Source organism: Saccostrea cucullata, unplaced genomic scaffold (genome assembly GCF_032062105.1).
Source record: "Saccostrea cucullata isolate Sc308-1 unplaced genomic scaffold, CSIRO_AGI_Scuc_v1 ctg549, whole genome shotgun sequence".
Taxonomy (NCBI): Eukaryota; Metazoa; Mollusca; class Bivalvia; order Ostreida; family Ostreidae; genus Saccostrea; species Saccostrea cuccullata.
In genome coordinates, this window is record NW_026925269.1 from 132,501 (window position 1) to 146,785 (window position 14,285).

Consider the following 14,285-nt stretch of genomic DNA (forward strand, 5'->3'; position numbering starts at 1 on the left):
AGCATATGGAATCTTTGTCTAACTGAATAAAGAACTAACTTTTTTTCAGCAATATATTTGCAAACTGTTGCCTTCCCTTCCGATTTTCTTTGTATATATAATTGCTTGAGTTGTAACTGTAAGAAACTCAAAATCACAAACTCTCAACTCTTTGCACATGTGATGTATTATTTTGCAGACATAAACTAATTTACTTGATATATTTCATAAGAATATGTCGAAAATGTTTGTGGATTTTCTCAAAGTAAGAGAGATTATGATGGCGATGTGTCACCGCTTGTGTTGTTTATGCAACTCTGGAGATATTCCTAGTGGTTTATCGTTTTATTTATTTCCCCAGGTGTTTCTAGTGGTATATTATCGCTTCAAATTAAAGCGCTAAGAGAAAATTGAAGACTAAATTCATTTGCAGTTTTACAAATTCAATCTTGTGTGAACTACAAAAAATCCAAATTCATATATAAGCTGAATAAACAAAGAATATAAAGAGTAAAATGTAAGAAAACAATGTGAAATTCGATATTTTATGTACATGTACATATAAATTTATATTGGACTATGAACGTTCGGCCAGTTTTGTTTGTCTCCAGTGTCTTTTCTATTCCGTGGACGTCTGTACAAGAAAACATATTTACTCATCAAGTTACATAGTACTAACATAAATCAAGTGGGGATCGTAAAGACAATGAGATCAGCTATTTTATCAATCTCTCGGTGGTAGTTAACAGGTATGGTTTATACCAAGAGAGTGATATGATGTTACCTGATCGGCCTAAATCTCTGAGAGACAAGCGATCATTGTAGAATTAAAATCCCTAGACTTATTTCTTACTTAGTTAAAGCTTTATTTCGTATACAAGGTCCAAAGACTGTAGATAGCCAATCAACGCACTTTTTTTACTGTGCCTTACAAGTACATGATTGGTGTTACAAGAAGAAACAATAGAAGAGAATTATTAAATTCTATAATTAAAGAGAAAAGAAAATAATTCCCAGGGTTAATAAGCACGTGCTTGTTTTTTATACAGAGGTAATTCCTTTTTCATTATGTCCGTAGTCCCAGTTGCCTGCGAGAATATGGATCTAAATCCTCAAGCAAAGTCTTTTTCCAGCGGCAGAAAGCTGGGTCTTAAGAGACTGTTAGATTGATCCATTAAGTTCCCGATGTCTATACACGGCCTATTTCGCGTCTCCAATCTTTCTATTATGTGTTCTAGTTCAGTGAAGATGGGGATGTAATTTTAGGGTGATTGTGTTCAATTTTACCCTCGAAATAAAACACGGAGATATTATTATCTTCTGCATCATTGAGAGTTCGTAATTCAGTCATTTTTTCCTCCCTTGCTAAACTATGCTTTGGTATAATGGATGTTTTTACTTTACTTGCCACAGTCCAAATTCAGAAACGAGGTTCTATTTACGCATGGTTAGATAATATCATAAGTAACACATTTCTACACTCATGAAAGTGATCACAATTTTTCGATTTTTTCCTCTCTATTTAAATCATGAAAGGGATTAAACCAAATACCAAGGGCATAGTATCGCGTGTAGCTTTTATAGCCACAAGGGAAACATAAACTATTCTACAATAGTAAAACAAAAGTTTACCAATATTTCGCACTTATTACGAATAACAGACTTTTATTTGCAACGTAATATTAATTAAGGCTCCCTCGCTGCACTCCGCTTATCTGCTAGTTCATCTGAGGTTTACACGAATGCTGGATTTTTTCTGTTTGCAACTCGTCTTCTGCATTGCATATTGGGTAACCAGGTGCATGCTGATTGATCAGCCCCTGCTCTACTTCCAGCAAAATTTACTTCAGAACGCCAATGTCAGTTAATCAATATCTAAATGCAAACATTATATAAAATCTTTGTAATTTTTTTCAGGTCCAAACTCTGCACACAGAAGACGCGGAAGGCAGACGTACAGCCGATACCAGACGCTAGAGCTGGAGAAAGAATTTCAATTCAACCATTATTTAACGCGAAAACGACGAATAGAGGTAGCCCACTCCTTGTGCTTAACAGAACGACAGATAAAAATATGGTTTCAAAACAGACGAATGAAACTCAAGAAAGAGAGACAAGCAATAAAGGAGATTAACGATACTCCTGGTCTTCTTCCCTCAGACAAGAAAGACGACAAAAGTGACGGACTGTCGAGTGACGAGTCACCGTAAACACCCGAACTATTCCGAACACCAACGAGAAAGCTTCAGACAATTACATGGGTAAAAGCTTTGTCTATTCAGGCGATACGGGTAAAATAGTTCGTCACTTCTTGCCATATCTGAGATATCTAGTAACATTATGGCAATTTTAAATTATTCCAAAGATATTATGTTTTTTGTTACTCTTGTGAGGTATTACAACTTAGATCTCGTATATCTATATAAGCTTGGTCATAAGGCGTAAGAACAACCGTGTCTGTGTGTCTGCTAGTCAGGAGGATCCTCCCAGAGTGATTAAGTGCGTGCTCCGTTAAGTGTTGTCTGCCCTTTATGTTGAAATAGGACTGCAGATGGCGCTCTGTGGATACGTGATGTCGTCATGTTTTATTCACTGCGGAACTTTATGTCGCAAAAAACTGGTTTGCTAAGATTTTTTTCTCTGTGATGAGACAATGTTCAGTTCAAATGAAAGGGTGTGATATTCATTTGTGTGTTTAATATTGCAATTACTTTGGACTGTTACAGATTGAATTCATGATAAACGATATAATTGACAATTATGAGCTAAGGGTAAAAAGCTTCGCTACATTCATGGATATTTAAGATAGGGTAAACTTTTATAAATAATTGCTGCATTACTGTAGACTAGGCAACGATCACCATATTTTTGTACAACATTCTTATTAGTACTTATGGTTTACAATATCAATCTGCTGAATGGAATGAAAATTGTGTGAATAGACTTAAATATATAAAATACCTCAAAATTTCTCTTCCATTGTACAAATATGTGTGATGCTTTTTGTACCGTTTTTATCATAACTCCGTCTCAGGGTTATAGTTTGCCACATCATCTTAGAGATATGTTTACGCCCTAACCTTTATTCAGAAGTATCTTTTTGTTAAGCGATGGATAGGAACACTATATCAATAGACAAACATGATGAACCATCTCAGATGGTGCAGTTTTAGTTTTTCTAACATCTAAACCATGATTTTTGCAGTTTCATGAATTGCTGCCAAAATATTTGAGAAAGTTGCAATAGAAGTTCCCCTGTTTTTTGTGTTGTGATGTGCTGTTCTAACGAGACTGTTATATGATTCAGAGAGATTTTTTCTTATATGTTTGTTGACGTTTAGTTGTCTTACATTGATAAAACAAGTACTGCCAATGTCAGTGGTGCATTTCAAATGTAATAAAATTTGTAAAGAGTAGATGCAACTTGTTGTCTGATGTATGAAGGTACAAAGAATTAGTCCCAAATTCGAGATATATTGTGCAAGGTAAATTAATATACCTTGGCGAAGTTTTGTTCGACCTTTTTCGAAAAAAATCTTTTGCGTCATTTTCTCCCAAAGTATATCAATTTTTCATGCAAAAAAGCTTTAGTGCAGTTATGAAACAGTCCAAGACTTGAATACTTTTATTAAAAGGAACCCCGATTAAGAATCATTAACTTTTCGAACACTAAATAATTGGGAAGAAATTTGTACATTTCATGATGTAAGTACATGTAAACATGTATAAAAATGTTTTATAATAAATAAATACGAGTAAGTATTACGAAAAATAAATAATTTCTTATAAAGTAGGGTAACTCGAGATTGAGACTGTAGCTCTACAAGATGCTCAACTTACGAAAGAAAAAAGAAGCATTGGAACTTTAAAATCTCTCAACAGCAATAATGAAAATGTAATCATTGGTTTAATCCTTTTTCTATTACAATTTAATTAAAATGGAACAAAAACTGTAGAATTAATAGTCTTTTTAAAAAATTAATTTCACTTATCATGTTTGTTCAAATAAAAAATCAATGCAAATGAATATATCTTAGTGAATTTTAATAGTGTTCCAAGTTTTATTGCGGAAAGCTGACCAAATGTGTAAGAGAAAAGCCATTTTGAAGGAAATGTTTAGTTTAGCAAACGATATTTTCAGTAAACATGGCGACACCATTCATTAAAATAAAAAAAATCTTATAATCATTAATACGCAACTAATTGTAGTCTACTTTTTTCAGTGGAGTCTACATGTGTACTATGTTATGTTGAACTTGAACCAAAAACTATAGAAAGAGTAGCATTTTTGGAAATAAATGTTTACAAACAGACAAATTTCATTCAGTTTTTTATGCTTTAAACTGTTTTATGCTGCAATCATGGTTTTAAACAAAGGACACTTGTGTTCGAATCGTATTATCTACAGTGTTTAATTAGTGATAATATTTATTTGTATTAATAAAAATAATCCCGATAATGCTAAAACAAAATCAGTGACAAATGTGTTAATTCTTCTCACGTCAAAATAAATAAAGAGTAAAATAATAAAAAAAAAAGCCTTGTAGATATCTCACTTAAACTATTTTTGTTCTATCATGTAATAGGACTGGATTTGTACATTCAAAAAGAATAATTCAAAAAATATTGTACACATGTAAGCATAAGTTTTACATGTAAGATTCAACCTTTAAGAAAATACATGTACATGTATTCTGCTAAGGATCCAAATATATATATATATATATATATATATATATATATATATATATATATATCCAATATATATATATATATATATTCTGATATAATTGTTTCAGACAAAGAATAGTTTACCACCACTAAAATCAACCAATAATGAAGAAGATATATTATAATAAATCTGCAAAAGCAAATAATGCCAGCTTTAATTAGAAAAGCTATAATTCATTGGATAATAGAGAGCAGATGTACAATCCGCTTTACTTTTTCAGCAGATAATGAATTAGATCTAATTATAAAGCAGGAAATTATAATTCAACACTTCTCAGAAGGGGAAAAATAAACGTTCACCTGTTTAAAGGGCGATCTCTTTGTTTCTGGACAATTTCAATGTTTCTTTGTTGTATGTCCTCGAGTCTGTCAGCTAAAGCATCTTAGATTAATAATTATCTGATATTAACATAAGTTATAAAAAATACTGTGAATGAATTGATAAATTAAATTTACTTTGAGGTGAGCATTACTAAATTTTAAACAGACTTTATACTAGTATTTTAATCCTTCTTCACAGGAATCCGTGTCTTCTCATACTGACTTTTTATCTTATAAAAAAAACACTTTACTAAACTTTCTTCCACCTGTAAGATCTAAGGCCAGTGAATCAGCCCCCGATAGGATTTCTGCACGAAAGAGTATTTCTGTTTCACCATTCCTTCTAAATCCACCATCAGACGACCTTCGTCTCCAGTACCCGCGCTCCTGTGGACTGTCGTCTGCAATCGACTGGGATCTGTTTCATTTTGTGATTCCCCCAGTTTAGAATTCTGTTTGAAGCTCCAAGTATTATATGACATCCACAGGTGGTGGTTTGTCGGTCTGTGCCAGAATTTTCCTCTCCACGTGAACCGTTCATAAGATATTTATTACCAAGTGTGGAAAAGTGCAATTTATGTTTTGTCTATTTTCAATATCAACTTTCTGGGTTGCTTTCAGACAAAGACACAAATCCCTGCCTGCATATCATAGCTATGACAATGTAGATTGGGTTTTTAATAAGCTCATTACTAGCGTTATTTGTCTTCTAAGCAAGAATAATGGATATGCAGCACACAACGCACGAAACAATTTTAAATATTTCTCTGTGAAGTAAAAGTAATTATGAATCTCTCAGACGATGATATTTTTAATTTCATTGTGTGAAAAAAATATGATGCACAGTCCTTCTATTTTTTCATGATGTAAGATGACGGAGGTATGCATTTTACATTTTATACAAGATATTTTTTTTTATAATACGGACAACATGCCCTAACAGTATCGATACAACCTTTGGGACAATAAATCCATCCTTATGCAGTACTAGTATTTTTTTTCATTCTTTTTAGAACATCAATTATCCATTATCAGATGTGTATATGATGCAAATATGAGTTTATTATTGTGTTGGGTTTTCTAAAGTCATAAATCTTGATCTTCTATCTTAAAGAATAAATTAATATTTTAGAATAATGCATCTCTTCAACACTGACAATTAGGCAAAGGTGTTCAGGCGGAAAAGTTTTTAAACTAAAGGTGAGAAAATTGTCACCTGTCTGTGTTTATTTGAATAATTAAGAAATGAGAGATTTTATTTCGGATAAGCTTCACCGAGTAAGAAGGATATTATATATACATGTACTAAAAATACTCTCTCCTCCCAGAACTAGGACCTTCAAGACTAAGTGACTTTTACTTTACGTCATATTTTAAGATAATAAATGTCAAGAAAAGAACGTTTCTACTTTGCAAACCATTTTTCCCCAATGGGAAGGCTCTCTATTTGTCTAAAACTTTTAAGGCTTAAATCTTACACAGAGTATTTATTTATTTTTTTTCCTAGTCGAAAGAATTTTGCAACGTGATGGCGAGATTCAAACAATATTTATCACATTCTTAAGAAAACTTAAAAGGTAGTGGTAAGAAAATTCTTGCAATGTTCTGATGAAATTAAAGCTGTAAATTTAGGAAAATTACATCAAATATTGTTTCTTATATTAAAGAGACTGCATGCCCTGGACGACCACGTGTACATGCTGTGACGCAATTTAATTGTCCTACCCTGATGGCCGGAGGAAAGTCCAGCGTGTGTGTTGTTTGTAGTTAAATTAAAGAGTTAAGATGTTTAAATCGGGCGAGGATGTCCAGCAATAGTCCTCGGTGATTAGTGACCAATTTATCATTTGCTTAAATGGCCATTTGTAAGTTTAATGTGTAAGATAGAATGTTAAAGACCCCAATTCAAAGTTAAGACCGGTCTTTTGATCTGGGACTGAAGTAACAACGTCCTGTTAGGTCGCTAAAACTTAGGGTGAAAAGCTGGTGAACGAGGTTTTTTTGTGGAAAATGAAAAATTAGTTTTGGCGCCCTTTTGTCAGGTCAAAGATTTTTAAGGTGGGACAGGAAATGATTATGTGTTAAAGATACCATTAAAAGCTAAAGCTAGCTAAGCTGAAAAAAAAAATCGATTTTTTTAGGATCGCGATGCAAAACTACAGAAAAGTTATTTTGTAAATAAATTTTATCAAACTTTTAATCCTGGACCGATTCTAAGCTGATTAAACTTACATTCCATTACAGAGAAAAAATATTTCGTATAGTATGTTTCTTGTGCATCGAACGAATTTCATAATTTATAGAAATCTATTTCTCAAATGAAATACATGGAATATCAGGTGAATATATTCGATATCGAATATTCTCTTTACCATTGACTTGCTCATTGTCTTTGACAGAATTCATTTAAGCTATTATGTCAAATACCTTTTCAGAAAATGGTATGAGGAAATTGTGGCGAAATGAAAATAATTAAAGATTCCAGCTGAATGCTAAAGGCCTAGACAAAATGGAGAAGTGGATGTTTCACAATGTATTAAAGCACGAGAAACGTGCTTTCTCTATAAGAGTTGCTATTTTTTGCCCGCTGGAAGCAATTCATTGACGTTATCCACGCTTGTGTTGGTACATATTATACCCTACTAAATATTGTTTTCATGATTTGGGGGGACAAATAGATTTACACTAATGTTTAAAGATAATGTTCTGTAGATTGAAAAGATAACATGGTAAAATGGATTGGCCACGCGACTTGAGTAATGTTTTTGTTTGGTCATAAACAAAATGACGAAGATTTGCAGTAGACTTTTGTGATTTAGCGGTTAAACATTTAACCGAATGGCATTAGAATCACTTTTGAAGTTAATGAACAATTTTATGATACCAGAGGTTTTTAGTTACAAGATATATTTGCCACATTTGCAAGACTCAATTATTCATATTGTTATGTAATTCATTTCGGTAAATGTTCTGAAATATTCTTCATGTCTTCTCATGATATATTGATTAGAATGATATCTTCCCATTATTTAAAAGGTAACACCATAATGTCATAAAATGCATGTCAACGCACGAATCGAGCTAATTATAAAACTGAAGTAACATTTTTGATTAATTTTTACAATTTACGACATAGTCCTTGAGAACTGCGGTGGATCGTAAAAAATCAAGACAACTAGTGCTAATTTTATTCAAACATGTAATGAAAGTTTAAAAAAAGTAAAGAAAGAAAGAAAACGATAAATTTGGAACATTGCAAGACAAGAACAAGAATAACATAACAGTACTTTGTTGATTGGTTAAAATCAAATATTTTAAATACAAAAGACCTAACTCATGATGAATGAAGTTAAAGACTATATTCGTCGTCACATTATCCGGTTCTGCACACGCCTAAAAGGTTTGGATATCCAAAGAACTATCTTTTTTAAATTTTAATCCATGCAAGACAGTTTATGCTGATTACATTCACCGACTTACACATAATTAACAAATTGATAAGCCAAATGAAGACATGTTTTTAAATTCCCTTAGCACAGCTGGGCTGTCAGAAAAATGGAAATTTGACACTTTTGTACAAACTTAGATAGTATAACCTTCTAAAAGACAACCTTCGTGGGATCTCGGTAAAAAACAAGTGCACTCTCTATATCGCATTATTATGACCATTATGGGTGTAATGTACAATATAAATTATTATTCTATCAAAAATTTCGAGATTTCTTTTTTTTTCTATTTTTTTTTTTCTCCACCGAAGTCAGATTCCGAGATATTGAGGAAGAACTGTAGAGTTATACTTTTCCCCGCTCTACTGATTCCTAAATTTAAATTTTTAGAAGGTGGAAAAGATTTTATACAACAAAGTTCATAGACTTTAAAATATCCTCAAATTTGAAAAAAAAAAAAAAAAAAAACAAGTGTTAATAAATTTTTTTTCGACACATCTGCCAAATTTGAAGTTAACATCGGTGTCATAGCTAGTTTGGCAGGATTTCGTGTAATAAATCTAGATGAAATTTAAGAATCAATGATCAAATGTCAATGCAATGCATTTGAAATAGATATTCAACTATAGTTGGGGGTCTTGTTTAATATACCAGTGTTGGCCCTAAGTTATACATGTTGATTTATTTATGATGAAATGAGCATATTAATATGTAGCTGTTGTTGTTTTTTTTTTTATATTGAACTTACTGTGTACCTGAGGTACAATGCAAAATTTTCATTTTAGAAAGTGAGTTGCTCTCTTCATTTTTTTTTTCAAATCGAACCGTTATATATGAATATACTGAAACTAGAAGTATTATGTAAATCGTGTGTATTTTCTCTACACATTTTTCATATAAAAGTAGAGTAGTTTCTACTTCATTCCCGCTTTTTAATTTACATCAATAAATCGTCTGTTCTTAAAATTTCCAATTTATTACCGTATCTGAATTGATTAAATATCTGTACTATTTTTTATTGATAAGCTGAAACTAATATTACTAAGCCCTCGATTTCCTTTGGTCGTGCAAATTACTTTTCCGAGCTGTCTAGCAAAGCTCTCAGTCACACAATACATCAAACAGGGTACCAGAGGAAAGTAAATTCTCCAAAACATATTTGTTTCTAAGAAAAACAATTCGACTGTCAACTTCAAAGTCACGCGAAACAATGTTATCGCGAGATGTAAAGAGATTTTGATCCCGCCAATCACAAGCGACCAGACGATTACCCGCGCGACGATTAGATAATCGTATCCAAGTATCTATTCCTCGTGTAATATCGACAATTCTAAGCCAATCAAATTATAATATTTTAAATTGATTTGATAAGGTTATTTGTAAATCTATCAACAACACATTGCAGACATTTTCAAACATCAATATATCTAATTTTCAAACTGCCCCGGATGAGAAGCGGAGATTGCTTTTTGTCATGAATCGCATATGTATTTGCCAATGATTTAGGTATTATCTATCTAGGTAAATATATTTCGTCTGCCCACTTAATGTTACCTTCATAGGTGAGTTTGATTGAAAATCCCAAGACTTGATCTGCTTTCTTTAATGTTTTCTGACCCTTACGTGTTCGTTCAGATTCAAAGACCGAGATACTGGGTGGAAAAATCACGGGTCAAACTTAGCAAAGCAACTTTAATTAATGTGAAAGCGAAATAAGGGTAAATGCACCCTGTTATACGCCAGAGTTCACGTAATGCCAACTTCGAATTTTTTCTTTCAAAAGGAGCAATTTTATTTGGTTTAATTTTAAACCCCTGATTTTCACCTTCAACCTGCATATAAAGCCTTACTTTAATGCAAACGTCAGATGAAAGAATTGTTTGAAAATTTCAAATCCCCCACAGATTTAATTGATTTGAACATATTTTATTGTAATATAATTACAAAATAAATGGATTGGTATTAAAGCCCTCTCCCTATACATGTAAATTACACATTTAAACATTTATTTTCAGAATTTAAGTAAACAAAATGATGCATTTTGCAGATATATGTTGAATATATAAAAGTTAAATAAATTCATATATCAATATTGGACAGTAATTAACAAGGAAATCTATCAGAATGCGTATATATGTTTGCTAAAGAGAAGAGATGTTCATTCTAATGATTCAACCCCCCATAATAAAACATGTGTATCTAGTATGTGGATTGTATCAAATTGTAAAAAATTATGTAAAAATTTTCCTGGTTTTTTGCATACCTTGGACATACGAAAAAATAATGATATGTGTCCTCTTTCTATGCACAAATTGATACACACAAATAAAGTCATTAAATATCCATATAACCTTTACATAAGTTTTCAAAGATATGGAATGAAACTTAATTTTTTATTACTAATTTTAGATTTGAATTTCGACATTGACTGTAAAGAGTTTCAAGTGGAATGTTCCAAAACTACAGTGGGCACAAAAATATTAGTGCAAATGAATATCATAATTTTGAGAATTTCTTGTCGAGTAAATAGATGTGTTACAGCGCATATTTGGACATGCTTATAGCACTAAATTAATGTATTAACATTGTTTTTATATTTAGTATTTACCTAGGTTTACCTCAAAATAAATGTCTAGCTAATATGAATTATGTAAATTGAAGTTTTTCTAACTTATCACTATCACCTTGTTGACAGCACCCCCAGACCACTGAAGCGTATTCAAGGTGCAGATTTAATTGTGTACAACATTGCAAATGTATGCCATAAATAAATGGATTGGTATTAAAGGAAGTGTCTACTAAAACATTTTTTTCCGGAATAAAGTTAGTTGTTTTAAAATATTGACCAATGCGAGTAAAGCTATCACGTATCTATGGCTTTAACAACTTTATCGCGAACTTTCAATATACAACCCTAATATGTGCAAAGAAGCTTGCAATAACATTGTTGTGAATTTTCTTGTTTTTTGACGGATCTTCTATTTGCGTTCTCTATCAAATTAACACACAAATAAAGTCATTAAATATCCATATAACCTTTACATAAGTTTTCAAAGATATGGAATGAAACTTAATTTACCTAATGAATTCAACTCTTTCAAAGATTAGTGCTGCAAAACCACGAGCACAAAAATATTAGTGCAAATGAATTCACGAAAAAGTGCGGGCATCTTATAGATGTAGGGGACATGCTTATAGCAAGAAAGTATTAACCTGTTCTGTATATTTAGTATTGCCTAGGTTTACCTAATGTATGTCTAGAATATGAATTATGTAAATTGGTCAGCACCATCATCGTCGCAAACCACGACCAAAATGTAATTCTGGCCGTGGTTGAACGGAGAGAATGGCTCATTAAAATATTGACCAATGCGAGTAAAGCATAGTCCGATGATGAACTTTATCGCGAACTTTCAATATACAATCGCAGTATAGGAAATATTTTTTGTATACTGTTGACGTCAATTGTTGATTGCAATTGCGATGAAACCGCTGCACAGAAAATGACGTCAAAGGACACAATGTGTAAATGTGAAGATTACGACACTTTTTGTGATCACGCAGCCACGGGTAGGAGAGCTATAATTCATATGCGGACTCCGGATCGTGGCTTTTACACCATATACAAATGATTTTTGAACTGCCATACCAAAATTGAATATACACGTAATAAGTTGCGGGAGATGCAATGTTTTGAACCGTCCGTTAGTCGGTCAGTCCTGTTTTTTTTGGTCAGCGCAACTCCTCATAAACCACTGCACAGAATTTGGTCAAAGGACACAATGTGTAGTTGTGCATATTACCAGAAAATTCCGATTTCTTTATTTTCCTGGGAATTTCCACACTTTTACACTTAGATTTTTTACCATACCTTGAATATAGAGATGAACTGATTGTCAACCGACTCCTCTTAAACCGCTGCACAGATTTTGCTCAAACTTTGCAGATATTAAGTACACAGTTTTTATGTGCATATTTCCTGAAAATTCCGATTCCATTATTTTTCTGGGAATTTCGGCACTTTACAACTTAGGTTTTTGGCCATACCTTGAATATAGAAATGAACAGATTGCCAGCGCAACTTCTAATAAACCGCTGCACAGAATTTTGTCAAACTTTGCAGGTATTTAGGACACAATGTGTAGATGTGCATATTACCAGGAAAGTGGGATACCTTTATTTTTCCCGGCCATTTCAGCACTTCGAGTTTTGGGGGAGCGTGGGGTATGTGAGCTAGCTCACTTTTTCTTTCATTTGTCTTAATTTTATGATAAACAAATTTGTTTCACCTATTTTAAAATTAATAATTGTGTAGGAATATAACAAAACGACACTGTTGTAATTTTGTTTTTCCATATCGTTATATATTTTATCAATTTTATATAAAAAAAAATATTGAAATCTTTACCGAGCAAACTTTCTTATTACTTTTGCTCTTCTTGTCATATTTCTATAAATATCCTACACAGCACACAAAGCAATAGAAAAAAAAAACCTATAGACTTTAAGAAAAAAAAATACGTTCCCCTCCCTCAAAAATTACAATAAGTACAAAATAATTAACCAAGAATTTTTGTCTGGCTAACACTCTAAAAATTCTTAATTAAATCCATTTACTGATTTGAATATTTAGACTTCTATTTATAGATTTTGGAACATAGATCCTCCTTCCACGGCCATCTGGAATGCATGACTAATAAGGAACTTTCTTAAATTATTCGACATAACAGAATTTCAAGGTTAAAACTCCATAACGAGATTTGGTTTGCCATATTAACATAAATTTACGACAGAAATTATATTCGTTAGGAAGATAAATTTTTTACAAGCAGAAAATTTCGAGAAAATTTTTCATTTCACGTTTTTTTAAAATGTAAAATACGAAAGAAATTTTAAGTTAGAAGAAAAGATAAAAAAAAAAAACATGTACGTCAATGCTGACATTTCTGAGAAAATTCTTACATTTACAGCTTTTGAAATCGTGTTATACATATTGTTTTCAAAGGGGAAAGTTTTATTATTTATTCAAGTATTTATTCATGAAGGAACGATATTGACGTCTGTCAATCATAATTCTGGCCTTACCGCCGAGACAGTGGACCGCAGATACTTTGAAAGTAAGGTTAAATAAATTCATAAATAACGTATAAATTTAGATAAATAAACTTGATAAGTCATAACCATCATTAAAGTAATTTTAATTACTTTCTCTTTAATTAAGTTAGCTATTTAAAGATTTGTAAATTAATTCTTTAATTATCTAATAAGGGGAGGTTAACGATATTTCAGGTGCCATCATGTAAAGTAAATGTGACGGGTCAATCTACCTATACGCATTTTGCATAACAAACAAAATACTTTTCACACTGTACATTTTTCTAAAATAAAACATAGCAAAACAATCAACACTCTTTTTAAGCAGATTTCAACGACTCAGAACTTAACAAGAGTATCACAAAGCTGAACATCCCCTCCCAAAAATCTCTTTAAATCAAGGTAGCATTTTGCATCGGCCCTGATACTATTTTCTTCACTTCCATTGTCCACAAAACGACAACCTAACACCTCTTCCCCCTACACACAAGCACTTCACCATAAGGTACCCGGTAAGATATGTTTAATTACTAAGTCAGTGGACAAATGGACAAAGGCATAAAGAGAACAAACTTGAGAAAGAAAGACCTAAAATATAGATTAAAAAGAATCATTTATACTAATAGATATATGCAAGTAGACACATGAAACTAGTTTATATATTGTGGTAAAGGGTATCAACATTATAATGACAATATACATGCATCTTCAAAG

At 32.0% G+C, this 14,285-nt stretch overlaps 1 protein-coding gene across 1 annotated transcript in view; it reads left to right on the forward strand.

Moving 5' to 3' along the window:
* LOC134268474 (homeobox protein Hox-A7-like) overlaps window positions 1-4,296 on the forward strand; it is a 7,942-nt gene extending 3,646 nt beyond the window's left edge. Inside the window, exon 2 of the mRNA XM_062750730.1 lies at window positions 1,897-4,296. Coding sequence (XP_062606714.1) covers window positions 1,897-2,189 — 293 coding nt within the window. The 3' untranslated portion in view covers window positions 2,190-4,296. The remainder of the gene's footprint in view (window positions 1-1,896) is intronic.
* The last annotated feature ends 9,989 nt before the right edge of the window (window positions 4,297-14,285 follow it).